Source organism: Globicephala melas, chromosome 20 (genome assembly GCF_963455315.2).
Source record: "Globicephala melas chromosome 20, mGloMel1.2, whole genome shotgun sequence".
Classification (NCBI taxonomy): Eukaryota; Metazoa; Chordata; class Mammalia; order Artiodactyla; family Delphinidae; genus Globicephala; species Globicephala melas.
In genome coordinates this window covers 11,577,220-11,603,515 of record NC_083333.1, presented here as the reverse complement: position 1 = coordinate 11,603,515, position 26,296 = coordinate 11,577,220, and the positions used below count along the sequence as shown (strand labels likewise).

At 58.4% G+C, this 26,296-nt stretch overlaps 4 protein-coding genes across 13 annotated transcripts; 2 read left to right on the top strand and 2 right to left on the bottom strand.

The window, feature by feature from the left end:
- Positions 1 to 548: 548 nt before the first annotated feature.
- LOC115856144 (uncharacterized) lies at positions 549 to 4,092 on the bottom strand. Of its 4 annotated transcripts, none has more exons than XR_009560489.1 (9): positions 3,361 to 4,091; positions 2,899 to 3,006; positions 2,716 to 2,787; positions 2,346 to 2,434; positions 2,000 to 2,251; positions 1,448 to 1,648; positions 1,259 to 1,371; positions 830 to 982; positions 549 to 689 (listed from the first exon to the last, which is right to left on the bottom strand). XR_009560489.1 is itself a non-coding variant. In XM_060291166.1 (9 exons), the coding sequence occupies exons 1-9, from the start codon at positions 3,882 to 3,884 to the stop codon at positions 631 to 633; spliced, it is 1,596 nt and encodes a 531-aa protein (XP_060147149.1). In that variant the 5' UTR covers positions 3,885 to 4,087; the 3' UTR covers positions 549 to 630. The 4 variants fall into 4 exon arrangements, 3 of the variants coding, with proteins under 3 accessions (XP_060147149.1, XP_060147151.1, XP_060147150.1); XM_060291166.1 differs by having other exon boundaries at positions 1,234 to 1,371; positions 3,361 to 4,087; XM_060291168.1 differs by having other exon boundaries at positions 1,234 to 1,371; positions 3,578 to 3,677.
- Positions 4,093 to 4,732: 640 nt separating this feature from the next.
- On the top strand, positions 4,733 to 17,052 carry NEURL4 (neuralized E3 ubiquitin protein ligase 4). 4 transcript variants are annotated; one of them, XM_030862156.2, is made up of 29 exons: positions 4,733 to 5,251; positions 6,202 to 6,646; positions 6,862 to 6,927; positions 7,072 to 7,370; positions 7,537 to 7,648; positions 7,736 to 7,824; positions 8,560 to 8,632; positions 8,782 to 9,046; positions 9,293 to 9,474; positions 9,795 to 9,880; positions 10,003 to 10,165; positions 10,254 to 10,452; positions 10,544 to 10,620; positions 10,743 to 10,821; positions 11,166 to 11,335; positions 11,429 to 11,560; positions 11,970 to 12,115; positions 12,225 to 12,449; positions 12,547 to 12,645; positions 12,729 to 12,890; positions 13,076 to 13,240; positions 13,805 to 13,963; positions 14,327 to 14,506; positions 14,648 to 14,735; positions 14,829 to 14,936; positions 15,084 to 15,228; positions 15,384 to 15,496; positions 15,577 to 15,742; positions 16,314 to 17,052. In XM_030862156.2, exons 1-29 carry the CDS (start codon positions 4,967 to 4,969, stop codon positions 16,516 to 16,518), a joined length of 4,683 nt encoding a protein of 1,560 aa, XP_030718016.1. In that variant the 5' UTR covers positions 4,733 to 4,966; the 3' UTR covers positions 16,519 to 17,052. The 4 variants fall into 4 exon arrangements, with proteins under 4 accessions (XP_030718016.1, XP_030718015.1, XP_030718018.1 ...); XM_030862155.2 differs by having other exon boundaries at positions 11,166 to 11,341; XM_030862158.2 differs by lacking the exon at positions 6,862 to 6,927.
- A 129-nt stretch (positions 17,053 to 17,181) lies between these two features.
- On the top strand, positions 17,182 to 20,557 carry GPS2 (G protein pathway suppressor 2). 3 transcript variants are annotated; one of them, XM_070044561.1, is made up of 11 exons: positions 17,182 to 17,310; positions 17,477 to 17,639; positions 18,017 to 18,126; positions 18,265 to 18,314; positions 18,466 to 18,545; positions 18,635 to 18,717; positions 18,911 to 19,064; positions 19,168 to 19,257; positions 19,350 to 19,429; positions 19,515 to 19,610; positions 19,787 to 20,557. In XM_070044561.1, exons 2-11 carry the CDS (start codon positions 17,546 to 17,548, stop codon positions 19,868 to 19,870), a joined length of 921 nt encoding a protein of 306 aa, XP_069900662.1. In that variant the 5' UTR covers positions 17,182 to 17,310; positions 17,477 to 17,545; the 3' UTR covers positions 19,871 to 20,557. The 3 variants fall into 3 exon arrangements, with proteins under 3 accessions (XP_069900662.1, XP_030718127.1, XP_030718129.1); XM_030862269.3 differs by having other exon boundaries at positions 17,188 to 17,310; positions 18,202 to 18,314; XM_030862267.3 differs by having other exon boundaries at positions 18,017 to 18,314.
- Positions 20,186 to 25,047, bottom strand: EIF5A (eukaryotic translation initiation factor 5A). 2 transcript variants are annotated; one of them, XM_030862308.2, is made up of 6 exons: positions 24,844 to 25,047; positions 22,791 to 22,976; positions 21,512 to 21,616; positions 21,173 to 21,304; positions 21,006 to 21,079; positions 20,186 to 20,845 (listed from the first exon to the last, which is right to left on the bottom strand). In XM_030862308.2, the coding sequence occupies exons 2-5, from the start codon at positions 22,953 to 22,955 to the stop codon at positions 21,017 to 21,019; spliced, it is 465 nt and encodes a 154-aa protein (XP_030718168.1). In that variant the 5' UTR covers positions 22,956 to 22,976; positions 24,844 to 25,047; the 3' UTR covers positions 20,186 to 20,845; positions 21,006 to 21,016. The 2 variants fall into 2 exon arrangements, with proteins under 2 accessions (XP_030718168.1, XP_030718169.1); XM_030862309.3 differs by lacking the exon at positions 24,844 to 25,047 and adding an exon at positions 24,526 to 24,627.
- Between the last annotated feature and the right edge of the window lie 1,249 nt (positions 25,048 to 26,296).

The following is a 26,296-nucleotide window of genomic DNA, read 5'->3' as shown; positions in this document are numbered from 1 at the left end:
AGTGGAAGGGGTGTCCTAAGAGGATCTCTCACCCCACACTTCCAGGCAACGCTGGGAGGGGTAGAGGCGGGGCCTGGGCAGTGGAGAAAGGCCCTGAGATCAGAGAAGCCACAGCCCCGCCCTCAGAGCCTATCTGCAGTCACCTTCCTACCGGGACCCTGGTCTCTGCTTCAGTCTCCTTCAGTAGTTGAGTTGTGGGGGCCTGAGACATACAGGTTCAAATCCTGATTGTGTGACCCTGGGCAAAGCTCTCTGATTCCTCAGTTTCCTCATCTGAAAGATGGGCATGATAATTCCTACGTCCAGGGTGTGTAAGAATTAAAGGTGATACTGGTGTGTGGCTGACTGAATCACACCAATCATTGTCAGATGGCTGCAGTGGGGTCTTCTTGGACTCCTGGGGGCCTGTTGAGTCCAGTCCCCCAGACCACTCCAAGCTTTCTTCTCTGCTCTGCTTGCCTGTGGTTTCCTGTGTGTGAACTTCCCTTTCTGCCCCCCACTCCTCAATGACAGCTCAGGCCCAGCCTGGACCCCCAATACCCAGACTCCTGCTTTTCTTCTCTTTATTGTCTACCCCTACCAAGGGTGTGAAGGCGGGGACAGGTTGGCCCCCACCCCATCCCCAGCTGGCTACAGTTTCCATCGTCTGGTTTCCTCCTCCTGAGTCCACTGGAGCTGCAGGGTTTCATCTGGAGAGAGGAGGGACTGGGTTAGTGGCTTTCTTGCAGCAGGCAAAAGATCTGGCCCATGTGACCCCCTGACTCCCTAGAACCTACCCACTCAGCCCCTCTCCCTCCCTGGCCAGCCCCTTGCCCCTGCTCAGGCTCACATCTGTGCTGGTTTTGGTTTGAGGAGTTTGGGTGGCTTCCAGCTTCCCTCTCTGAGCCTTCGGTGCTTTGCCAGTTCAGCCCCTTGGATACCAGCCACTGACACCAGCCAGACATTGCTCGGGACCCACTGTCTTTGGAGGACGGGGCAGTACCTGGAGCAGGGTAGGTGGCAGAGAGGAATCAGGAAGGAGGCATAGGGGCAGCGGTGGTGCTAAGCTGGCAGGAGGTCCTGATCCCTCTGCGCCTCCCTGGGTCCCTCCATACAATCCACGTGGCACACAATGATGTTGAGGGCCTCTCTCATCACCTGCTGCTGACCTACTGGCCTGAGGGGAATGGGGGTTGGGGGGATGGGAGCTTGCCAAGAGCCAGGCCTGGTGAGATAGTGGCCTGGTGCCCTCACCAGGCTTCGATGACATCATTGTCACCTTCAGGGAACTCTCGGTGGCCTTGTAATCCTGCGAGGGGCTTCCAGTGTGGTCCAGCAGACGGACCTCAGTGCTTATGGGATTCTCAATCACGCAATTCAAGCTTGTGGAGCCTGGAAGCATCACAGGATCAGTCTGTTGGTTCTCGGCCACCGCCCCGCTCCCAGGCTGACCCAGCCCAGCTCTCACTGGTCTGCTGCTCATCTTCTGTGTCCTCCTCAAGTTCAGGGTGGGGAGAGCACCTCAGATATCTTCGTTTGCTATAATACTCCTTGCGTCGCAGATCAATTTCCTTCTCCAACACGACGGTGGTGGATGAAGCTGGGGACTGATTTCTTAAGGCAGGGGAAGCTGAGGAGTCACCCAAATCAATCTGAGTCATGTGGCCACCTAGGGAATACAGGCCACCAGCTCCACTGTGACCCCCAAGCCCCGGGGAGAAGCTCAAGCCCCAGGTTCTCATCTCACTTCTATCACCCCCCACCCCCCGTTTTTAGAAAAACGTCAGTGACTTTTCCACCGGCCACGGTTCGCTTGGGCTTTCTGTTCCTCCTCCCCAGCCAGCTTTCCTTGGGGGCTATCCTGATGAAGACCCCATTCCAGCTGCCCTCTGTCTTCCCTGGGGTCACCTTCCAGCATGACCTCCCTGTCAGCCAGCAGGGCCCTGAGGAAGACAGGCTATGGTGGAGAAGGTTCTGGACTACAATTACCTTGGGTCCCTGGGGCCCCACCATAGCTAACCTTTGACTTCTAGGATGTGGTTCCTGGCCACCAGGCCAAGCTCATCTTTGACTCCTCTGGTCAGTCCTCTTGCCCCGCCTCTCTCCACAGGCCTGGGCTCTGAGGCCAGCATCACACCTCGACTGCCATTGCTCATACTGACACTGCCCACACTGCTGTTCTTGTTATTATCCAAGGGCAGCTTTTTCGGAGGCTTGAGGAACTTTCCTTCATTGTAGTGTGCCTTGCGGCGCTTTTCAAAATCACTGGATTCTGTGGGCCAGCGTCAGAGCTTGGCTTTCCTGCCAGGCTCTCGCTGAAGGCTCACGCCACCCACTTTCCACTCAATCCCCACCCCACATCTTACGTGTCTTGGAAAAGTTGTCTGAAGACCCTGAGCTTCTGTTATCACTGTACAGGAAGACCTTGGGGCAGAAATTGTCCATTGTTGCAAACCTGAAGGGGAGGGAAGCCAGTTGGGGGCACGGAAGGGAGAGAACAATGGGAGCAGGTGGTAGATGGGGCCAAGCTGGCTGACTCCCCCACTTTGTTTTTGTTTTTGTTTCTTGCGGTACGTGGGCCTCTCACTGTTGTGGCCTCTCCCGTTGCGGAGCACAGGCTCCGGACGTGCAGGCTCAGCGGCCATGGCTCACGGGCCCAGCCGCTCCGCAGCATGTGGGATCCTCCCGGACCGGGGCACGAACCCGTGTCCCCTGCATCGGCAGGCGGACTCTCACCTCTCTGCTAGCTCCTCAGGAGTCATTGTGTGAGAGGTCTCCGCGAGCAGGTCTTCGTCGCTGTCCTGCAGCCTGCACAGGAGGGAGGAAGCAGTGCCTCAGAAGGGGATAGCAGGCAGTCCCTCACTCCTTTGAGTAGGGAAGAGAGTCTGGGCTGAAGGGCTAGGGCTGAGGGCTCAGCACCTGTGGTTGGGAGTGCGGGGCTCATCCACCTTCATAAATCCATAGTCCTTGTCAGCAGGGTGGTAGGTCGCCAGAATATTCATTTCATCCCAGCGCTGACACTTTTTCCTTCGGGTGAGGGAAGGACACAGAAAAGGGGGAGGAAACCTTCTAGTGCCCTCCTCCTCACAGCCCTCTCTCATTCTTACAGTCATTCAAAAACTGTTGCTTGCACCCCCTTGTAGTTCCAGAGGTGTAGGAGGCTGGGGATGGGGTCACACCTGATGACAATCACGTACGATGTAGTTAGGGTACATGCTGACTTCTTATTCGGTACCTGCTACTCTCTCAAAGGCTAGGAACCTCAGATTTCCTACCCAATTACCCTCACCTACTCTCACTTTTAGTTCTTGGCACTCCGCCCCTTCTCCCCTGACTCCGCCTCCTCTAGTGTCTGGAATCCCTTCCTCCCGGGTTCCTTACCTCTCCGCCCTGGGGGATTTGTGCATCACGGTGGAGCTTCTGTTTTTTAATATGCTCCGGGGCCGGTCCTCACAGGGTTTGTCGGAGTGCATGCAAGTCGACCCGGAGTGCGGAATGTATCCCGAGTAGTACACCCCAGGCCCCCCGGACCCCAGGTTGGACGTCCCGCATACACTGGTTCCAGGGAAGGGGGGATTAAGCCCGCCAGGGTGTGTACCGGACCCGGGATGCCGGTTGAGGCCGGAACCGAAGACTGCTGTCCCTCCGGAGGGCTGGCTAGAACCAGGACTGCCAATGACGGTTCCCCCGGAGTGTATGGGGGGCCCAGAACCGTGAAACATGGCTACTCCGCAGGGCAGCCCGGCGCCTGCCTCGACTCCTCCGATGCCTCCGGGCACTCCCCTGGTTGGCCCTCCAGGAGATTCTCCGTCGAGGCCGCTAGTAGCCCCCAGAGATTCCTGCTTCTCCATGGCACCACTAAGGGGCCACGCTAAGCTACCCCGCCCCGGCACCCTGCACCACATAGCCCCGCCCCCACCGCGGTGGGCGGGGGACGCTTGGGCTAGGCCTGGGTCCCCTCCCCCACTGCTCCCTGGAGCCGCGGGGGGCGGAAAAACTGTATAGGGACCTCTGGCTGGGAGCCTCTCCGCTCGCCCCTCCTCTCCTGTCCCACCCTAAGACTTTTCTTTGTCTCTGGGATTTGTTCCCGCCTTTCTCCCCATCGCTGCCCTCATCCGAATTATCCAATCGTAGTCAGGGGTCCTGGCCGTGGGGCGTGAAGCCTAATTGTGACGTCACAGTCCTCCAAGCTTAGCGTGAGCGTCGAGTGAGTTGTGCTGGGGGTTTGTTGACAGCTCTGGGGGAATCTTTGGGGAATGTCAGCGCCGTTGCTTGAAACTTCCTGCCGGGGTTCCTTTGCATTCTCTATTCGTGGCTTTAAAACCTCAAGATAGGCTTGACTAGAAACATCCGCGAGCTTTTTTTCCCCCCAAAGCCGGGCCGCTCTGCCTCTGCGGAGAGTTGTGATACAAAGTGGAGGGACTGCGACACTCTAGAAAGACATAACCGGTCTCAGTGGTAGGGAGGACAGATATTTTCATTTACAAAGCTACCAGTTCCCTGCTCTGGGAACTCAGAGCTCGCTCACACCGCTTCGAAACGAGCAGAGAGAAGGAAAGCTCCCCCCTCCCCTTGCCGTAAAGCGAATACTTCAAGGTGTTGCCTGCTTCGACGAAGGCGGGGTCTTCGGTGCAGCTGTCGCAAAGCTGAAAGTGTTTGGGCACCAACTCCCCCCCGTCGCGTCGTAAAGATGCCTGCGGCAGTCGTTTCTCCCACTGTCGCAAAAGCTCCCGGCCCGTCTTCACCCCTCTGAAGCCACTCCGTCACCTCGCCCGTGTCGTAAAGCAAACCTGCCCGACCCTGTCGTCCTTTCTCTTCCCACCGTGGTAGTCCTTAGTTCCCTAACCCGGGATGCTTTATTGCCCGGCACTGCCGTAAAGCATATCTGGCCCCAACCCCCCGGTCCTATTCCCTCAGGGCGTCCGTGCACCGCGGTTGCCACGGTGCCGCCAAGCGCGGCTGTCGCGCGGCCCCGGTGTCAGCGGCGATGGCGGCGGGGTCGGGTGGGAGTGGGGGCTCTGGGGGAGGCCCCGGGCCGGGGCCGGGTGGGGGTGGGGGCCCCCCTGGCGGGAGCGGCCCAGGACCGGGGTCCGGCGGGGGTCCGGGCAGCGGCGGGGAGCTGCACCCGCGCACCGGGCGCTTGGTGAGCCTATCGGCCTGTGGGCGTACAGCGCGGCGGCAGCAGCCGGGCCAGGAGTTTAATCACGGGCTGGTGTTGAGCCGGGAACCCTTGCGCGATGGACGCATCTTCACCGTCCGCATCGACCGCAAGGTGCGGAGCTGGGGCCGCGGAAGAGAGATGTGGAGGGTGGTGGGAGGGGACTAGAAGGAGATGGGGGAGGCCAGCCAGGGTAGTCCACATCACCGGGTACCGAGAGGGAACCGCCAGACAGGACACCAGGTAGGTGATGGGCGGGAAGGGACCATGAAACGGAAACATTCAGTCTTAAGAAGAAGGAGACAAGGAGAGCTTGAGTTTTCTTAAGATCCAGGAGCAGGGAAGGGACGTGGGGCCCCACCCACTATAATGACTAGGGAACAGATCTGGAACAATTTTGGGGAGATGGAGGATGGAGAGATGTCAGAAGTGTGATGGGAGGAGAAGAGAGATAACCAAGAAAAGAACAACCATTGAAGGACAAACTCACCGGTTTGGCCAGAAAGATGGATGAAAAGAAATATTCAAGGAGCAAGAGGTGTGTGTGCCTGTGCATAATGTGGTGAAGAGGCCGGGTGCACAGAGACAGAATTTGGGAGAAGGGTGAGTTTGAGTGCAGCCAGAGCCTAGGAGAGAAATAGGCCATATACAAGGAGGGAGAGAGCCATATACAAGAGCAAGGAATATGGACGTGGAGAGCTGTGAATTTGGCTGGTTGAGGGGCCACAGAGACCAGGGAAGTTAGAGGCGGCAGGGGGCTGGGGCCAGGGAATTTAGCCAGCCTGGTGGGGAAAGGCGTGGTGTTGTAGACAGTGAGCACCCACAGTACAAAGCAGAGTTGCTAAAGGAGAGCGGGCCCAACCATCCCCTGAGACCAGAGTCCAGAAAATACCTGTGGGACTGCATCTCTGGATGGTGATGCCTTGTGTCTCAAGAGAGCAAAGCCAGTTAGCTGTCTGAGAGGTGGGAAGAGGGGGACACAGTGGCCTGTGAAATGTGGTTTCCTAGTGGTGGGAGACCCATTCGTGGCCCATCCTGAGTCCCTGTCCATCACCCCATCACAGGTCAACTCCTGGAGTGGCTCCATTGAGATTGGGGTGACGGCACTGGACCCCAGTGTGCTGGACTTCCCAAGCAGCGCCACGGGGCTGAAGGGGGGCTCGTGGGTAGTGTCAGGCTGCTCGGTGCTGAGGGATGGACGTTCTGTGCTGGAGGAGTATGGGCAGGACCTGGACCAGCTTGGCGAAGGGGACCGTGTGGGCGTGGAGCGCACAGCTGCTGGGGAGCTGCGGCTCTGGGTGAATGGGCGGGATTGCGGTGTGGCCGCCACGGGCCTGCCAGCTCGTGTCTGGGCCGTCGTGGACCTTTACGGCAAGTGCACCCAGATCACCGTGCTACCCCCTGAGCCGGGCTTCAGCCCCCCTACTCCCGTCCCCACACCTCCCCTCGAACCCTCTGCCCCCGCTGAAGATTCTACCTGGTCTGAACAGGGGACCTCTGGGGATGAAGGTGAGAACACAGCTGGGGCAGCGGTGGAGGAGTGGGGCAGAGGGAATGGCTGAAGGAATGGGGGAAATGTAGTGACAAGTAGGGTATGGGCAGGGCCACTCAGACCCCCAAGTCTGTTGAAGGGGATAGCAGGGACTAGAGGAGGGGTGTCATGGCTGTGGGCCCTGCAGCAGGGGCCGAACACTTATTCCCCTCCTATCCCACTTGGTCGCCAGCCTTCACGGTGTCCCCCGCGCAGGCCCGGCCGGAGACGTTTCCTAACAGCCTTGAGTCGCATAATGGTGAGGGCTCCGGGGAGGTCCCGGGAAGGGGAGTGGGAAGTGAGGTGGACAGGGAGGGACCTCAGGAGAGGGGTAGGGGGAGCGCGGCAAGCCTGAGGATGAGGAGACTCATTTCTACTTCCTTCCTCCGCCCTGCTATCGCAGAATTTGCCAGCATGGAGCTCTCCGAGGTGGTGAGCAACGCCATCCTGTCTGCCTACAACGGGGGGCTCCTAAATGTGAACCTGAGCTCCCCACCGGCAGGGGAAGCACCGGGGCCTAGCGGCACTGCCACCTCACCCATCCTCACTTCCAACGATGCCCTCCTCTTTCACGAGAAGTGTGGAACCCTCATCAAACTCAGCAACAATAATAAGACGGCAGAGCGCCGCCGGCCCCTGGATGAATTCAACAATGGGGTTGTCATGACCAACCGCCCACTCCGGGACAATGAGATGTTTGAGGTGTGCAAGGCCCTGGGGTCTGGCTGGCACCTCACCCTCCGGGAGCTAGAGATGGGGCTTGATGCTGGAAGGGGGCGGGGGTGGCCTGGGGAAGAGCCAAGGGCGCAGAGTTTTTTCTCTGCATTTACATTCCCCGCCTCTCCCTTCCACTGTCACTACACCCAAGATCCGCATCGACAAGCTCGTAGATAAGTGGTCAGGCTCCATTGAGATTGGTGTCACCACCCACAACCCCAACAATTTGGAGTACCCAGCCACCATGACCAACCTGCAGTCAGGTACCAGCCCCCGGCAGGGTGGGCATGGCCTGTGGTTGCTGAGGTGAAGGGAGCCCGTACCCTAACCAGGGTGTCCGCTTCCCCCAGGCACCATCATGATGAGTGGCTGCGGGATCCTGACCAACGGCAAGGGCACCCGCCGGGAGTACTGTGAATTCAGTCTGGATGAGCTGCAGGTGAGGGTGGGCTCAAAGCGCGGGCCAGTCTCCAGGGGCGCCCGGGCACTGTGCAGCCCTGCCTGGGCACTGTGCTCTCTGACCTAGGGCAAGGCCCTTTATCTTTTGCTTGAAGGCTCCTTCTGAGAAGGCAGGGTTGCCCAACAGTTAGGCACTCAGATTTGGGAGTCAGATGGGTTTAATTCATTTCTCTGTTTGGCCATTCGTGGTAGTGATCTGCAGCAAGAAACTTACCCTCTTTGGTAGTTGTTTCTTTTTTTTTTTCGCGGTACGCGGGCCTCTCACTGTTGTGGCCTCTCCCGCTGCAGAGCACAGGCTCTGGACGCGTAGGCTCAGCGGCCATAGCCCACGGGTCCAGCCGCTCCGCGGCACGCGGGATCCTCCCGGACCGGGGCACAAACCCGCATCCCCCGCATCGGCAGGCGGACCCCCAACCACTGCACCACCAGGGAAGCCCCTGTGTCTTCTTAATGTCTAGAAATGAACCCGTCAGTAGTTTTCGATAGACTGTCGTGAGGGTTAATAGGTCGGTGTTGATAAAGTAGTTTAACACAGTGCCTGACTTGCCTTGAGCATCAGAGTGGCCTGAGACGCGTGGGAGCCTTTTGGAGCTGTTTCCCTGTCGCATGGTGTGGTGGGAAGGCTCGAAGCCCACTCTGTTCTCACAGTCCCCAGGACAAGTCTGGAGCCTGATTGTGAATGGATTCCAGGCTGTTATTTTTCTGCTTTGAATAGGAGGGCGACCACATTGGTCTCACGAGGAAGTCCAACTCTGCCCTACACTTCTTCATTAATGGCATTGATCAGGGTAAGGGGAAGCTCAGAGAGAGCAGCTGGGCCAGGGCTTTTGCTGTGAGGGGGTCTGTATCTCATTCTCTTGCCTGTTTCATGCTCCATCTCCCTATATTGACTCTTCTCCCCTCATCCCCCCATTCCCTGTGCCTTCCACCCCCGCAGGCGTGGCTACCCCCTTGACGCCCCCAGTGGTGTACGGTGTGGTGGACTTGTATGGGATGGCTGTGAAGGTGACCATCGTCCACAATAACAACCACAGTGACCGCCTACGCCGGAACAATGCCATCCTGCGGGCGCTGTCCCCTGAGGGTGCTCTCCGCCGGGCTGCTCCTGCGGCCCAGGCAGAACCCGAGCGCCTGCTCTTCCACCCCAACTGTGGGCAGAAGGCTGCCATCACCCACGAGGGACGCACTGCCCTGAGGCCCCAGTATGGCCCATGGGGTGGGGAGAAGCCTGCGGAGGGGCTCTGATGGGATTGGGGGGAGGGGTGGGGCAGTGGGAGGCAGCAGGAGTCTGGTGTGGGGCGTCCTGGACAGAGACGGGGGGGCCTCTTGGAGTGTGAAGCGTGGCTGCTTGACTTGGGTAGTGGGTGTCGGGCAGGCATCGCCGGGCTGAGCTTTGGCACACTCAGTATGTGTGTCGGGATCTGAGTCCCCACTTGCTGTGCCCTCAGTGCCACTGACGACTTCAATCATGGCGTGGTACTGAGCAGCAGAGCCCTGCGGGACGGAGAGGTGTTCCAGGTGCGCATCGACAAGATGGTGGACAAATGGGCTGGCTCCATTGAGATTGGCGTCACCACCCACAACCCTGCCTACCTCCAGTTGCCCTCCACCATGACCAACTTGCGCTCTGGTGAGCTCCCAAGAAGGGCAGGGCCAAGATAGGATGCTGGGGGGAAGCCGTCCCTGAAGCCCTGAAGCTTGTTCTCCAGCCCCTCTTTCACTTGTCACATTTATGACGACGCATTCAGTAGCTGAGGAGTGCCATGTGGACAGGGCCTGTGGCTGGCTTGGGAACTGCAGAGTTTTCTTGCCCTGCTCTGGGAAGCAAGCAAGTGTCAAAGAAAAGGCGGGATGGGCTAATGGCTTTGGGGAGTAATGTGGGGACCGCTATGTAGAGGAGAGGAGCTCTGGCTTTCCCCTTATGGCCTCTGCCACTCCTTGTCCCCCTAGGGACCTGGATGATGACAGGGAATGGGGTGATGCACAATGGGACGACCATCTTGGACGAATATGGGCACAACCTGGACCGGCTCAAGGTGGGAGAGTGGGGGTACCGCCAGGTGTCGGCAGCGGGGAGGTAGGCAAGGTGGGGCTGCTGCGGGACCGGCCCAGGCAGGAACTCCGCCTGACTCCTCACTCCAGCCCCCCTTCTTCCAAGGCAGGGGACACGGTGGGCGTGGTGCGGCGGGAGGACGGAACTCTCCACTTCTTTGTCAATGGGATGACTCAGGGCCCCGCCGCCTGGAACGTGCCCCCGGGCGTCTATGCTGTCGTTGATCTCTATGGCCAGGCAGCCCAGGCCACCATTGTGGACGACGTGGGTGAGGGCCGGGCTGGGCAGGGGTTGGGGTGGCCTTGGGAGGCCTCAGAGACAACTGTAATCCTAATGGGTGATGTCCACTCTTGCAGAGGTGCCCCAGGTTCCTGAGCCACTCCCTGAGGGGAACAACCAGGTGTCTCCAAGCTCCCCGTCATCCGGGACCGGGGGCTCCGACCTCCGCTTCCACCAGCTGCATGGCAGCAACGCAGTCATCACCAACGGTGGCCGCACTGCACTCCGCCACAACTGCCGCAGCGAGTTCAATGACGCCATCGTCATCTCCAACCGGTCAGTGTTGGGACTTACATGTGCCCACTTTCCTACTACCCAGCGTCGGCCACCCAAGTAGGGCCTGTCTGATGGCCATTCTCCCTGGCAGGGCCCTGAGGGATGGAGAGCTGTTTGAAATTGTCATTCAGAAGATGGTAGACCGCTGGTCAGGCTCCATCGAGGCTGGTGAGGGGCACGTGTGTGTGTGTGTGTGTGTGTGTGCGCGCGCGCGCGCGCATGCACTGCAGTCAGGTGCTGGCTGCAGGAGGCTGGGGGCTCAGCTCAGACCCACCCCTGCCTCCTTCCAGGAGTGACCGCTATTCGGCCTGAGGACCTTGAATTCCCCAACACTATGACGGACATTGACTACGATACATGGATGCTGAGGTTGGGCTGTCTGCTTTGGGGACCAGCTGGGTGGGGCTGGGTGGAGCTGGCTGGGATGAGGGACGCAGAGTTGGGGCATGTGGTGGCCATAGACAATGACAGACCCAGGGGTTCTGGCTGCCCAGTCCCTTCGATTCTGGGAAGCCCTCCCCCCACACCCTTAGGGAAGCTCCTGCTTTTCCCGGGGGGACCCCAGGGATGAAGGATACAAGCTTGGGTCTCAGACCCCAGATCGAGATCCCAGTCTGAGGCACTGGAAGGTTCTGACAAGCAGAGACTGGGCAGAGGCCTGTGTGGGGAGAGGAAGCTGGGAGGCTGACCTACTCCTTCTGTCATCCCCCCAGCGGCACAGCCATCATGCAAGATGGTAACACCATGCGCAACAACTACGGGTGTGACCTTGACGCGCTAGGCACGGGTGCCCGCATCGGCATGATGCGCACTGCCAAGGGCGATCTGCACTACTTCATCAACGGCCAGGACCAAGGCGCTGCCTGCTCAGGCTTGCCTCCCGGTAAAGGTGACTACTCCGTGGCTTTCGCCCTGCCACCTTCAGCCCAGCCCACCCCTGGCTATCAGGCTCCTGACCCCTTTCTTTCTTACCCAGAGGTGTATGCAGTAGTGGATCTATATGGCCAGTGTGTCCAAGTGTCCATCACCAATGCCACCGGCCCCATGGACAACAGTCTGGCGACCAGCAACACCGCCACTGAGAAGTCATTCCCCCTGCACTCCCCAGGTTCAGCCGGCAGGGAGGGAGGGAGGGCTCTGCCTGCCTGCTGTGGGCCTGGGGGATGCAGTTTCCAGGTCACGGAAGCTGTTCAAAGATAGGCTGGCTGCAGCAGCTGCAGACCGAGGGGGAGGGATCAACCCGTGGTGGGAAGCAGCCAAGAAGAGGGGAGGAGGTTACACCTGGTACACAGGGCCTAGACCCCTCCCCGCCACCAGGGGGCCGGGACACCGTAGCTGGGCGTGGCAGGTTTGGGACTGGGTCTTGCCTCGGTGAAAGAGGAGTCAGGGGTCTTGAGGGAGCACTGGAGGTGGGACCTTCGCATCAACTTCCTGCTTCACCTGAAAGCTTTGCCTGTGTCCTGTCTGAAGCTTGCTGCCCCAGTCCTCCCCCATCCTCTGGTGCCATCTTTCCACAGCGGCTGGCGTGGCTCACCGATTCCACAGTACTTGCGGCAAGAACATCACCCTGGAGGAAGACGGCACGAGGGCGGTGCGTGCTGCCGGCTACGCCCACGGCCTCGTCTTCAGCACCAAGGAGCTCAAGACCGAGGAGGTCTTTGAGGTGGGCTGTGGCGATGTGACAGGGGAGGTGGCGGACCCTTCACAGCAGAGCCAGACTGCTTCCCACCCTCCTGCCCCACAGTGCCACTGAGAGTTCCTCTCTCTCACAGGTGAAAGTGGAAGAGCTGGATGAGAAGTGGGCTGGTTCCCTCCGGCTAGGGCTGACCACACTAGCACCGGGGGAGACGGGGCCTGGAGCGGGCAGTGGCCCGGGGCTGCCTCCCTCCCTGCCAGAGCTCCGGACTAAGACCACCTGGATGGTGTCCAGCTGTGAAGTGAGGCGCGACGGGCAGCTCCAGAGGATGAACTATGGCCGGAACCTCGAGAGGCTGGGGGTGAAGCAGCTGACTTCAGGGACCGGGGTGGGCGTGGGAGTCGGGGTGGCGGGGAGAGGCGGGCTGAGCACTTGTCCTTGCCTCACCTTGGCCCTAGGTGGGGAGCCGTGTGGGCATTCGCCGAGGGGCAGATGACACGATGCACATCCTGGTAGATGGAGAGGATATGGGGCCTGCAGCCACCGGCATTGCCAAGGTAGACCCAAGACCAGCACTGGGTCTGGGAGTGGGGTTGAGGTCCTCCACTGATCTCTGATTTCTGGGTCTATGTGCCCCCAGAGCGTGTGGGCCGTGTTGGATCTGTATGGGCCAGTGCGGAGTGTTTCTATTGTCAGCTCCACCAGGCTGGACGAGCCAGAAGGCACCCAGCCTCCTTCCCCCAGCTCGGACACTGGCAGCGAGGGCGAGGAGGAGGATGAGGGCGAGGAGCACGGCCTGGAAGTAAGAGGCAGCAGCAGGGCCCACTGGGCACAGGGAGGGACCGTTGGTGGCCCGTTGGGTCGTCTTCAGGTTCTCTGATCCAGCCCTGGGTGGGCGGAGGCTTATCTGCAGGCTCTGTCAAGCCCAGTGGGGTGGCTCAGGCCTCGCGTCGGCCGCCCCGCAGCTCACTCTCTCCTCCACACCAGGGCCAGAATCAAGTGGCCGTTATGCCCACAGCCCTCGAGTTCCTAGAGAACCATGGGAAGAATATTCTCTTGTCCAACGGGAACCGTACAGCTACACGAGTGGCCAGCTACAACCAGGGCATCGTTGTCATCAGCCAGCCCCTGGTGCCCCAGCTGCTGGTCCAGGTGGGCCTCACCTCCTTGTCCCCGGCTCCTCTTGCTCAGGGTGACCCAGGGCCAACCCTCCTGCAGAGAGGCTTTTCCAGGTTGAGGACAAAGTGGAAGGCATGCCCTTTGGGTGAGCTTCCTGGGCTTTTGTTCATATCCAGTGGTGGCAGTTGTATATCAGTTTCCAGGAAATACCCACCTGGGGGCTGTGACGAGGGAAGCAGTGGAGAGGGGCTGAGGGATGCCAGGGAGACTCCTGATTCTATATGTGGGAACAGGGCATGCTTTCCAGAGGAGGGGATCTTGTGCTGCAGACTACAAGTTGTCAGAGTTAGGCAGGTGAAGAAAGCCCATGGGGACAAGAATCCTTTTAGAAGCAATAGCAAGACCAAGGCTGAAAGAGGGAAGGACACAGCTGAATTTGCAGTTTCCTGTCTGTCCAGGCATCGGAAGGGGTGGCATCCCAGGCCACACTGTGGGGTGCCGTCTTCTCTCCCTGGCTGGGGTGAGGAGCCCGGTCCTGCAGGGTGGGTGACCTCTTTGTAGGAGGCCATGATTGCGGAGTGGTTGCCTTCTCCCCAGGTACGGATAGACTTCTTGAACCGGCAGTGGACATCTTCCCTTGTCCTGGGAGTCATTACCTGCCCACCGGAGAGGCTCAACTTCCCTGCTTCTGCCTGTGCCCTCAAACGGGCGGCCTGGCTGCTGCGGGGCCGTGGGGTCTTCCACAACGGTCTCAAGGTGGGTAGGGAGCAGAGAGAAGGGGGAGGGGCTGGCCGAGAGGGAGAAGAGGGGCCCCTAGCCCTGGAGCTAGGACCGTAGGTATAAAGGCGTCCTGTAGTGGATGGGCAAGGGTGTGAGCGGCGTTACCTGGTCAGTCTCGGGCTCATCGTCTCCTCCTACATCCCTGCCATGGAGAATGTTGCGGGGGGTGGGGCTGGGGGAGGTGGAGTCTAGGTGACTGAAGCAGGGGCAGAGCCTGGGCAGTGGGCAAGTGTGGAGGCAAAGCCCAGGGACTGGCGACCCGAAGCTTAGTGAGGGGCCGGGGTGGCTGCTGCCGGTGGGAGTCTGATCTCTGGGAAGACAGTAGGTCTCTCCCCCCAGATCTGTGAGAAGTTTGGGCCAAATCTGGACACGTGTCCTGAAGGCACCATCCTGGGACTGCGGCTAGACAGCTGTGGGGGGCTGCATCTCCACATCAATGGGATGGACCAGGGAGTGGCTGTGCCAGATGTCCCCCAGCCCTGCCATGCGCTCGTGGACCTCTACGGGCAGTGTGAGCAGGTTAGTGGCAGCAGAGGCGGGGAGGAGTGGTGCCTGGGAGGCTGGGCTGTCCGAGGACAGGGGAAGTCTGGAGTTCAAGGAGGGGATCAGCAGGCTCTGGGGGCTGGTCACACTCTGGCTGACCACCCCTCTCCCCTGCAGGTGACAATCGTGACCCCTGAACCAGGGGCTGCCAGTGGAAAGAGTGCTGGAACCCAAGGGGACATGGAGAAAGCTGACATGGTGGATGGTGAGCCAGCCGAAGGGGCCAGGATCCCATCTCACCCCCACCTCGTACTTCTGGCCCCGGCTCCCGTGACCTTTGCCCCTTCTGCTCTCTCAGGTATCAAGGAGAGTGTGTGCTGGGGTCCACCGCCCACTGCTAGCCCCCTCAAGAGCTGTGAGTACCACGCCCTTTGCTCCCGTTTCCAGGAACTGCTGCTGCTTCCTGGTGAGTCCCCAGTCCCCCAGAACCTGCCTCATTCCCTGCCCAGCCCAGGGCCATGGCCGGAGCCCTGGAGACCAGTAGGAAAGAGGCCACATGGCTGAGACCCAGGGCGGGAGCCATGCCACAAAGTCTGCCACTCACTCTCCACAGAGGATTATTTCATGCCTCCGCCGAAGCGCAGCCTGTGCTACTGTGAGTCTTGCCGGAAGCTTCGAGGGGATGAGGCCCACAGGCGCCGTGGGGAGCCCCCGCGGGAATACGCTCTGCCCTTTGGCTGGTGCAGGTTCAACCTCAGGTACGTATGGGGCAGGGTCATGCTTCTCTCTCACTGTTCTTTGCCCCCTTGAGAAAGGGAGGTCCCGAGAGGGTGTATGGTAGAAGACAAAACTTCTTGTCTGGGGAATGACCTCGGGGAGCCAGTGACCTTTGTCCTATGTGTCCACCTCCTAGGGTGAATCCCCGCCTAGAGGCTGGGACACTAACCAAGAAGTGGCACATGGCGTATCACGGGAGCAACGTGGCAGCCGTCCGGAGGGTGCTGGACCGGGGGGAGCTGGGAGCAGGTACCGCGGCACCGGCAGAGGCCGGGCAGGCCGGGCCCATGGGCCATGGGGGGGCCACCCTGACCCAGCTCTCCTCACAGGCACTGCTTCCATCCTGAGCTGCCGGCCCTTGAAGGGAGAGCCTGGGCTGGGGTTTGAGGAGCCTGGCGAGAACTGCGCGCCTCCTCGGGAGCAGCAGCCCCCTCCAGTGCTGCTTTCCCCCTCCCTCCAATATGCTGGGGCTGAGGCCCTGGCATCCAAAGTGCAGTGAGTACACAGGAAGCAGGGCCTGGGGCCACACGGGTCGCCATGATTCCTCTCCTCTCCCACCTTGTCTCCCTAGTTCCTGAGTCTCTACCCAGCCCTTTCTTCACACAGTCTTTGCACAAGTACCACTTATTTTGTCCTATCACAGAGAACAAAGAAGGGAACCCTAGGCATGTGGAAGTTATGCTCTTTCTTGCTCTAGAATGTTTATGCATAATAAGTATTTAGTATTTTTAAAGGTGACAAGTACTATGGAAACAAAAAGAGTGGGTGAAGTGGGTCAGAAGTGTGGTTGGAGCGGGCGTATGGTATAGGGTGGTCTGGGTAGACTTCATTAAGAAGGTGAGATCTGAGCAAAGACTTGGAGAAGGCAGGAGGGAGTTAGGCGAGCAGGCATTGGGAGGAAGGCCATTTCAAGTAGAGAGGACGGCTAGAGCCAGGTTCCTGTACGGAGAGAGTGATTCCTGAGAACAGCAAGGCCAGCTTCTAACTGTCGTGGTGGCAGCTGGAAAGGGGGAGAGGTCCTGGGCCCAGAGGTCTCACTGCCCTATTTATGCTTCTTGCCTGACAGATTCCGGGACCCCAAATCCCAGCAGACACACCAGGCCCAGGTGGCGTTCCAGGTGTGTGTGCGCCCTGGCTCCTACACCCCCGGACCCCCTTCCGCTGCCCTCAGAGAGCCTCCCGACCCTCACTTCAGCCCAGCCGAACTTGAGTGGGTAACCAAGGAGAAGGGGGCCACACTTCTCTATGCCCTGCTGGTACGGGTGGAGTGAGGGGTGAGGCCGCACCACTACAAGCACAGTTGGGCCTCGGCCCGTGGACTCTGAATGACGACTGCCACCACCTCACTCCAGCGACCCACGGCACGCTGAGTGCTCAGCCTGGCAGATGCACAGGAGCATGCGGGCAGACTCTCAGACTAGCTGGGAAGCGGAGCTGTCTCCGTGCCCAGGGCTCGGACAGTCCCTCCCTCCGAGGTGAAGGCGCAGCGGGGAGCCCGGCCGCAGGCCCTGGGGAACCCTCTCCATGCACTGATCTGGGGAGCACGACTCCCCGCGACTCCTCCCCCATACACTTAATTTATTTCCGTTTCTGTTCTGGTTACTGTGAATTCCAGAGGAGTCTCCCGGTGCCCCACATGAAGCTGCTTTTCCGGCCCAGGGGGGAGTGGGGAAGGCGGCGCCGGGGGTCGGGCCTCTGTACAGTTGTTACTGACTCTGATTTCTAAGGAGCCAATAAACGCCGTCTCAGAGCAGCCGCCTCGGCCTCTCTCGCGCGCGCCTCTCGCCTCCCGGAGGAGCCCCGGCCCCGCCACGTCAGGGACTCCGCCCGCGGGGCCGGCCCGGTAGGGGCGTTTCGCGGTGCGCGGCCGGGGCGCAGCGGAGGCGTTTGGACACCGCGGGCACCCGTCGCGAGAGCTACCGTCTGCCCCGCCCCACCGCCCCGCCCCGCCCAACCCGCGAGCCCGCGGCCGCCCCGACTCCGGAAGGATTCGGCCAAGCGGCCGGATGTGACGCTACGGCCCAGGCGCTCGGGAGGCCGCGGAGAAAGCGACGAGAAGGCGGGTAGGGAGGGGCGGGCGCCCGGGTGGCGGGCAGGGGGCGGGAGCGCCAAGACCCCCGCCCGCGCACGCGGAGGAGCCGCGTTGAGGGCCGGTCCGGGCGGTGGGCACGTGACCGGGGCGGCCCGCCCGGCCCGGCGCGCTACCCCTGAGCGCCCGCCTCCCCGTAGGCCCGGCCCGAGGTCTGGCAGCCAGCGACAGAGCCGGGCGCCCACGGCCCGAGCGCCCCCGGCAGCACCATGCCTGCGCTCCTGGAGCGCCCCAAGCTTTCCAACGCCATGGCCAGGGCGTTGCACCGGCACATCATGATGGAGCGGGAGCGCAAGCGGCAGGGTGAGACGGGGCCAAAGCGGGAGGATGCACGGCCCGGGGAGCACCGCGCTCCCAGGGCTGACCCCCCCCACCCACGGGCAGACCAGTGCACAGCGGCCGAAGCTAGAGGGACGGACAGCCCCGTTGTGTCGGGGATTAGAGGCCACACTTAAACTCCAGCGCCCTGGAGCTGGGAAGGACCTTGGAGAGCACCTAATAAACCTCCCCGCCCCAGCCCCCTCGCGGTGATGGGGAAGCCTGTCCCCTCCTAGTGCTTTTGGTACTGGAGCAAGTACAAAGAGTACTGGGATAACCAATTTTTGCCGGTCTTCATTTTCTAACATTCTGATAGTTTAACCATCCTGCCACTTTCTCTTTTTACCTGACTCTTATTCCAGAGGAGGAAGAGGTGGACAAGATGATGGAACAGAAGATGAAGGAAGAGCAGGAGAGAAGGAAGAAAAAGGAGATGGAAGAGAGAATGTCACTAGAGGAAACCAAGGAACAAGTAAGCAGTCTCTTCATCTCTCCTAGCTCTTTCTTCTCTTGGCTCTCCTGCCTTCACCTTCTCTTCCCTCCCCAGATCCTGAAGTTGCAGGAGAAGCTTTTAGCCCTACAGGAAGAGAAACATCAGCTTTTCTTGCAGCTCAAGAAAGTTTTACATGAGGAGGAAAAACGGAGGCGAAAAGAGCAGAGGTGAGATTGGAGAGCTAAAAATAAAATTGGGCCCAAAGTGTAACTGGGATCAGGTAACAAAACATCAGTGTTTAATGGCAAACGGGACGGGGAAGGGGGTGGGAACGGCATGGGTCGGACTTGTCTTTGATCTGCCTTCCTTTCCCTCCAGTGACCTGACCACTCTGACATCAGCGGCATACCAGCAAGGCCTGACCGTTCACACTGGAACTCACCTCCTCAGCATGCAGGGTAAGGATTAAAGAAACTGCTTGTCAGAATGCGCCTTCCAGTAGGTTGCTGCCTCATTTCAGCATCATGAAGCCCCTCTCCCTCTCTAGGGAGCCCTGGAGGACACAATCGCCCAGGCACCCTCATGGCAGCAGACAGAGCCAAACAGATGTTTGGACCGCAAGTGCTTACGGTAAGAACAGTAGAAATGGGTGTCTAGGCTGAATTTTTTTCCCTACTACTACCACCCAGACCCCAGCGTGCTTACCAGCCAGCACTCAAGTCATGAGTGTGTCCCACCAAACTGTGTAGAGGAAATGGGGCAGTCACTTGAGTTTTTGCTTCATGGAGTTCACAGGCAGTGAGTTCTCATCTTTCCTCCTTAGACCCGGCACTACGTGGGCTCAGCAGCTGCTTTCGCAGGGACCCCAGAGCATGGGCAATTCCAAGGCAGCCCGGGCGGCGCCTATGGGACTGCTCAGCCCCCACCTCACTATGGACCCACACAGCCTGCCTACAGTCCTAGTCAGCAGCTCAGAGGTGAGCAGTGGGAAAAGAGGAAGAGAGCTTTCCTCAAGGCCCAGAGGGAGGAGTGGGGAACAGGCTACGAGGAGGTTCTCGTGACTGTCTCTTGCCTCCTCAGCACCTTCCGCATTTCCTGCAGTACAGTACCTGTCTCAGCCACAGCCTCAGCCCTATGCCGTGCACAGCCACTTTCAGCCCACCCAGACAGGTGACGGACACCCCACGCAGGGGCCCAGTTTCACGGGTCCTCCCTTCCTTTCTCCATTCTCTACTCACTTCACACCCTTCCTCCCCACCTAGGGTTCCTCCAGCCTGGTGGTGCCCTGTCCTTGCAAAAACAAATGGAACATGCTAACCAACAGACGGGCTTCTCTGACTCAGTGAGTAGAGCCTTGCGAGGTCAGGGAAGGGCTACCTATGCTAAGGGGAGCCACAGGTTGCCTCAGCTAACTTTGTTCTCTACAGTCCTCCCTGCGCCCCATGCATCCCCAAGCTCTGCATCCAGCCCCTGGACTCCTGGCCTCACCCCAGCTCCCTGTGCAGATGCAACCAGCAGGAAAGGTAAGGTGGTAATCCAGCCCGTGAGAATCCCTACACGACAGGGAAACAGGACTGGGTAGGATAGGTGGTCCCCACCCCCATATTCCCTTCCTCCCTTGGGATGGCTCTCAGTTGCGCGTGGAGTAAAAGGGAGGGCACGCACGCTGACAAAGCCCTCCTTTCATCACCGCTGCCAGTCGGGCTTTGCAACCACCAGCCAGCCTGGCCCTCGGCTCCCCTTCATCCAGCACAGCCAGAACCCGCGATTCTACCACAAGTGACCATCAGATTTGATCTTCAACCTTGCCCCCAGCCCCTGCCGTGGGGGAGGATCCCTGGTGTGTCCTAGTCCCAGGCCAATAAAATCTACCTGCCACTGACCCTGGCTGCGAGTATCTGTGTTGCCTCCCACTGGGCTGCTAGGAGGGTGAGGGGTGGCTGGCAGGTCCATAGGAACCACAGGGGGACAGCAGGTTGGTTGTAATGAGCTCAGTGGCAGAGTTCAACCTATACTCTTCTTTCTGATTTCCAAATTGACGTTCTAGTCAGCAAACACCGATTTATTTCGAAGCAGCAGCTGAGTTGGGGGCTTCATATTAAACTTGTAGTTTTATTCAGGTTTGATTTTTAACAAATGTGTCGGGGAGAGAGCCCGCAGGAAAGGGTGAAGCCCATGGGGGCAGGGCCCTCCCAGATGCCTGAGGAGGGGGCAGGTCCCCTCCCCTCTCCTCCTCTTCCCTTCCCATCTAAAGGGATTTGGGGAGAGACATAGGCAGGGGAGGGGGCTGGTCCCCAGTCTGTGGGGGTGGTGCTTGGGAAAAAGGGCTATTGGGGAATAAGGGACCAGACCAGGGATGAGTAGGGGAAGGGCACAAGGAACATTTGCCAGAATCCACAGCTTTCTGATTCCAGATTGAATTAAAAAAAAAAAAAAAAAAAATACCAAAAAAAAAAAAAAAAAAACCAAACCAACCTAAACCACAAGCAGCACCCACCCGGTCTCCCCTACCAGGGCTGTAGTGCGAGGGGAGAAGAGGAGGGCAGCGTCACCAAGGCCATGGTTCACTCACTCCTGGCCAAGGGAGCAGGGTGAAGGGCACGGGCTCCCCGACAGATTGAGGGTGTAGGGGAAACCAAAATAAAATGTCAAATAAATTGTGTAGGAGAAGTCCAGCCAAGGGCCGGGCCAGAGCTGGGCCAGGCTGGGGGAGGGGGCCTCTGCAGGCTGGAGGATCACTGCTGCCACCACAGCCACCCTGGGTAGAAGAGAGAAACCAGGTGAGACAGGATAAAACCTTCAAAGGGAAAAAGGGTGAGGGGAACAAGCACCACAGTCAATTAAGACCAAAGTAGCTCTTCCATGGAGATGACAAAGTGAGTGGAGGGGGCTGGGGGGAGGGGGGTCACCACACTCACCTGGGAGCCAGTTATTTTGCCATGGCCTTGATTGCAACAGCTGCCTCCTCTGTCATGGCAGACAGCACCGTGATCTGGGGGAGCATGGGGGATAGTCAAGTCTGAGCTCAGAGAAAGAAGCACAAAGAACAAGGCTGGGCATAAAAGAAAGAGGGGGGGCACCATACCAGTATCTCTTCTCCACAGTCGTACTTCTGCTCAATCTCCTTGCCAAGATCTCCCTCAGGCAGACGGAGGTCCTCTCGCACCTCCCCGCTGTCTTGGAGCAGTGATAGATACCCATCCTGGATGCCAATCAGCTGGGGGCAGACAGGGAAGGAAGCTGAAGGTAGGCCCAAGTAGCCTGAGGATAAAGGGTCTGATGGGCAAACTAGGGTGGGAAACTGCTAATACCAAATACCCTCTCCTCCTGCCAATCTCCCTTCTCTCAGCACAAGGTCTTCTCGCCAGTCTCTATTTTCCTCCCACAAACCACTAACCCATCTACATCCAGACCATCTACATACCTGGAAATCGTTCCTTTTGATGTTGGGGACATCCATATTATGAGTTGACGGGCAGATATCTTCATATTTCTTCCCAGTAAAGATGTCAATACCAACCAGATGGACCTGTATGCATGCATCACATCAAAGAGAAACCCAACCAAACTCTAGGATGGAGGAGATAAAGGCTCAAGTTATCCCTGGCTAGTGAGGGAAGTCAGACTAGGTTGTCAGGACAAAGATTAGAGGAGCTGGAATTGAACCAATCAACTCAAGAAAGAAACACTAAAGCCTCTAAAAAGAGCCTGGGGCCAAAAGACCACCACTGAGACTGGAGTTGACAGCACACAGGAAGGTTGTAGGACAGGCTTGGAGCAGTCACCTCGACCTATCAAAACATTAACCAGGACCAGGATCCTAGGGGAGCAGGAGTCGTCTAGGTGAAAGTCTGGAAGAAGCTTTCTGGACATCAGCATAAAAGGCTGAGAACTTGGAAAATAAGGAAGGTAGAAGGAAAAGAGCTGAGAAAACAGGAAGGAATGAGAAAGAAGAGAGCTGAAAAGAAAAAAGGACTTGGGGAGAGAACAGAAAAAACAATGCATTTAGGAAATAAGAAAACCAGAAAGAACAAAGAATGATCTAGACATCTGGGGGTAACTCAGGATGTGCCAAGTCAACAGAAGACAGAAAAACTGATTTGGGAACAAAACCACAAGAAATCCAACAAGGGTGAATCAGGTTGAACTTTTGAGAAAAAAGAAAAAGTAAAGTTACAAGGAGGGATATAAGAAAAATGTTAGGACCTAAGGAAGCAAGGAGGCTCCAGGAGAGGGGGCAGGTAGAGACACTCTGATGCTGCATCAGAGATCCAAGGGGAGAGCTGGCACTGGAGAGTGGGGCAGCAATTTGGAAAATCAGAGGTGTACACTGGAGCCCCTCCGAGAGATGTTAGGATTGGAGAAATCCTGGGCAAAGTGATAGAAACAAAGAGAAACTACAAAGACTCAAATGGACAGACAAATAGAAAAAGTGACGGAGCAGCTGAAGAGTCAGAGCATAAAGGACCACAAAGAGAAGTTGGAGACACACAAAGATGGAGAAAGGGGGGATTCCAAGGATGACAGGGCACAGAAGGGTAACCAAGGAGGAAGCTGAAGGCTGGTGTAGTAGTTGAAAAAGGTGTCCAGGGCTGAGTGCTGAACACAAGGAACTGGATGGTAATAAAAGAGCTAAAGAAGATAGGGGGCTAGCATTGATGACAGCTGGTGGGGAAGACAAGATATGGAAATGAAATTCTAACCTTGGCATGGCCGTGCTTGCCAGTCTTGGAGGTTGACATCTCCACAATCTTACATGGCCGGCCTTTGAGCACCACAAAGCCATTCTTACGTAATGCTGAGCACTGCATCGGGAAGGTGGCTGAGGCCCCTGCATCTCCTGTCTCGAAGTCCAAATCATCTGCCATTTTAAGAGGCTTCGATTCCAACTAGAATCAAGAAGAGAACTAGGGTCAGTAAGGATAGAATTAATAGGGTCTCCAATTTATCCCACTCTACTCTAGAAACACTGATTCATTTTTTCCCCAGCACTTTATTCCATTACCCACGTAAAATAAAGTTCCTAAATTAAATACTGATTGGAATCAAAAATACTATGTGTGTGGCGGTGGGAGATAAGCAGGATTCCCCACCGCAAATGAAAGCTAAAGGGGTGGCCCGGGATAGAAAAAGCTCCAGGAAGTCAGGATGTCAAATCTCTGAGATGGGCAAAGGCCTAATTCCTGGTAGGGGGAGGACTCAGGTGTTGCTTGCCACTGAAAACCAACCACCCCTCTTCCCCACACATAACCAGGGCTATAATTAGGTGAGCAGCTATGAGCCAGCAAAAGGGCGGGGCTAATGTGGGGGGGGAGGGGTGGAGACCGGAGGACAGGGAGCCCCACCCGTCTCTGTTACCCCCCCCACCCTATCCACACACGAGCCAGTCACTGGTACAGGAAACCACAAGGCCTCTTTGGGGGATTCCCGCCTCTCCAACATGCATTTGCAGACGCAGCCGAGGGGGAGAAAGTAAAGTTGTTTTCTAACTGATCTCCCTGCCAAACACCTCTGCTTTCCCAAAGGGAACCCAGGAACCCAGCCTCTCCTCAAGGGCCCTCCCACTTTTCCCAGGATGCACCGGTCCTGTCGGCTTTTCAGGCCGGGCCTGTACAGTCAGTAGAAAGTGGGAGAGTGGGGAGTGGTGAATGACGATAAAATGAAAGCAAAAGGCTGGTAGTAGTTAGTGAGTAGTGTAAATTATACTAGGCTAGCAGAGTTAAGGACCCTAAAACCAGGAACTCCCAAAACAGACACAACGAGAAAGACAGTGACAAGGTGAAGAGCACCTATCAAAATGGGTAATTCATCTGCCCCGGACTTTAAAGCGCTGTCGGGACGACCGATAAGAGTTGGGCTCCCGTCCAATCGCCCTCGGTTTCCCACTTTCTCTGGCGTCCCAGCACGGACAAATGCCACTTACACCTGGCTGGCCGCCTCACTTCACAGGAGGATTGGGGGGAAAGCTACAGGGGCCCATGAGGTGGGGGAGCGCTAACATATGCCCACAGCGGGCTCACGGAGGTGATCAAGATCAGGGCGTCGGGCTTCTCCCACTCCTCAAAATTCCAAACTCCCTTAGGCGCCCGCGAGGACCACCTCTCTCCGCGCTGGGGGTTGCCGGCTCCCGCCCACCATGTGGCCGCCCGGGGCTTCCGGTGGCCGGGACCTGGGGGGAGGGGTCCCCGCGCTGCCATGCGGCCCCCGTCCACCTTCGGCCATGCGGCCTCCGACCCCAAGGGCAGCCTCTCATAGGGGGCACTTCCGGTACTGCGGCCACCCCCTCCTCAAAGGCCGCGCCAGGCCGGAGCCACGCAGCCTCCCCTCCCCCCCGCCGGCCGCCAACCCCCCCTCCACATGCCCTCTCACCGAATAGCCCCCTCCCCCACCTCACGTGGCCGCGCGGCGCCCGGTTCTCAACGTCCCAGGTACCCTTACCCCAGCGGGCCGATCTTGCCCCCGGCCCTCGCCCCAGCTTGGCCGCCCGGCGGCCTTTCCCGCGTGGCGGCCTCGCGGCTCGCCGTCCCCCGCCCTGCGTCGCTCCAACGTCACCGGGCCAGCCCCAACCGTCACCCCGCGCGCCAACCGGGTCGCGCGCCCGAGCCTCTCCGCACCTCGCGCCGCTCTCAGACCGAATCTCGTGCGGCGGCGGCGGCCGCCGATCCCCTCTGCCCCCTCCCCGACCCTCGCGCAGTTCCATCTCTACTCCCAGGCCCAAGCCAAGGTTCCGCGCACGCGCGCCCTGCCCGCTCTCACCTCGCGCGAATGCACTGACTCGACCCCGTTCACTCGCGGCGAGCCCAACCGCTGCCCCAGAGCCCGCTGCCGCCGCCGCCGCCGCCTCTACCGCCGCCGCCGCTGCTGCACACGGGTCTTAGTACGCAGGCGCCGACTCCCCACTGACCAACCAAGCAGCCCTGTGACAGCCGCGCAAGCGTGCTATCTATCTCCTCCGCCCTCCACCCCCGCACTGCGCAAGCGCACAGATTCTCCCGGCTCTCCACCCTCCCTCCCACCTACCCATCCAATGACGCGCATCCGTGACCCCGCCCCTCACAATTCCTGAGTTCGTCCCACCAGTAGGCAACGCGCAGGCGCATCCGGTTTTTTAATCCCTTCAACCTCCTCTCCCATCCCCGTGTTAGACCACCAGCCCTACCGGACGGTTCTTGCGCCTGCGCAATAAGAAGCCCTGCACTCCACACCCTCTGAAGGAAACGCCTCGGCCTCAAGGCGCATGCGTGTTGGGAGTCCTGACCGCCCCTTCCACTTCAGACGTCGTCTGTACGCCAGGCGTTGAAAAGACCACGCCACTGTACTGCTGGTGTCGTCTAGAACGCATGCGCCTTAGGAAACGCCCCACCTCGACTTTAGCTGGGCTTAAGACTCACACGTTTCAGAAAACTTGTACTGTGGGGTGGGTCCTTGGTCTCAAAACCCATTTCCCCGCTTCCCACTTCCCCTGGTTCCACACATGCGCGAGAGAGCTCTTTACGCTCCACTCTTCCCAGCGCGCTAGTGTGGTCGGGTTACCACCCATCTCAGCTTCACTTCTCTGAACTGTGCGACTCTGCTCTGCCATAGAGTTTCATCCAGAAAGATAGAGCGGTCCTGTCCCAGCCACCATCTTGTTTAAACCCTCGGTCCATGTTGGTCTCTATGGCTTCCATAGAGGCCATTCTACTTCTGAATCCTAAAATAAAGAGATTTACATGGCATTTCTCTTTTTCCCCCAACTGTTCTCTGCGGTCTCCAAAACAGTTGTCTACGAGCACCCTTAGAAAAAATTCTCTATAAAGAAGAGTGCTGTATCAAATTACACTGACATTCTCTAAATCATGGGACGTGACCAATGAAACCAGAAACAAACTATCTCTCGGAATGACTTTCCCTGGCCCTCGTTCTAGAGAAGAAAGGCGCTGCTTTTCCTGAAAGTTTGTAGTCTTCTTCCTCTAGTTCCTAGGTTTTCAGCACTACCTTCATAGCTACCTTGTTTGCTTCAGTAAGCTAGGTTGACAACAGTATTATGGAACAAGACAAGCAGCTAAATAGCTCGACTTGGAATCCAAAATCCTAAATCTGGTTCTTGTTTAAGATGTGACATGATGGATGTGAACTGCAAACACTAGCTTGAATTAATACATTTACGTAGCACATTATACTATCACCCCCAGCTCCTCCCACTCAATTTTCTGAAGTTTCTGCCATT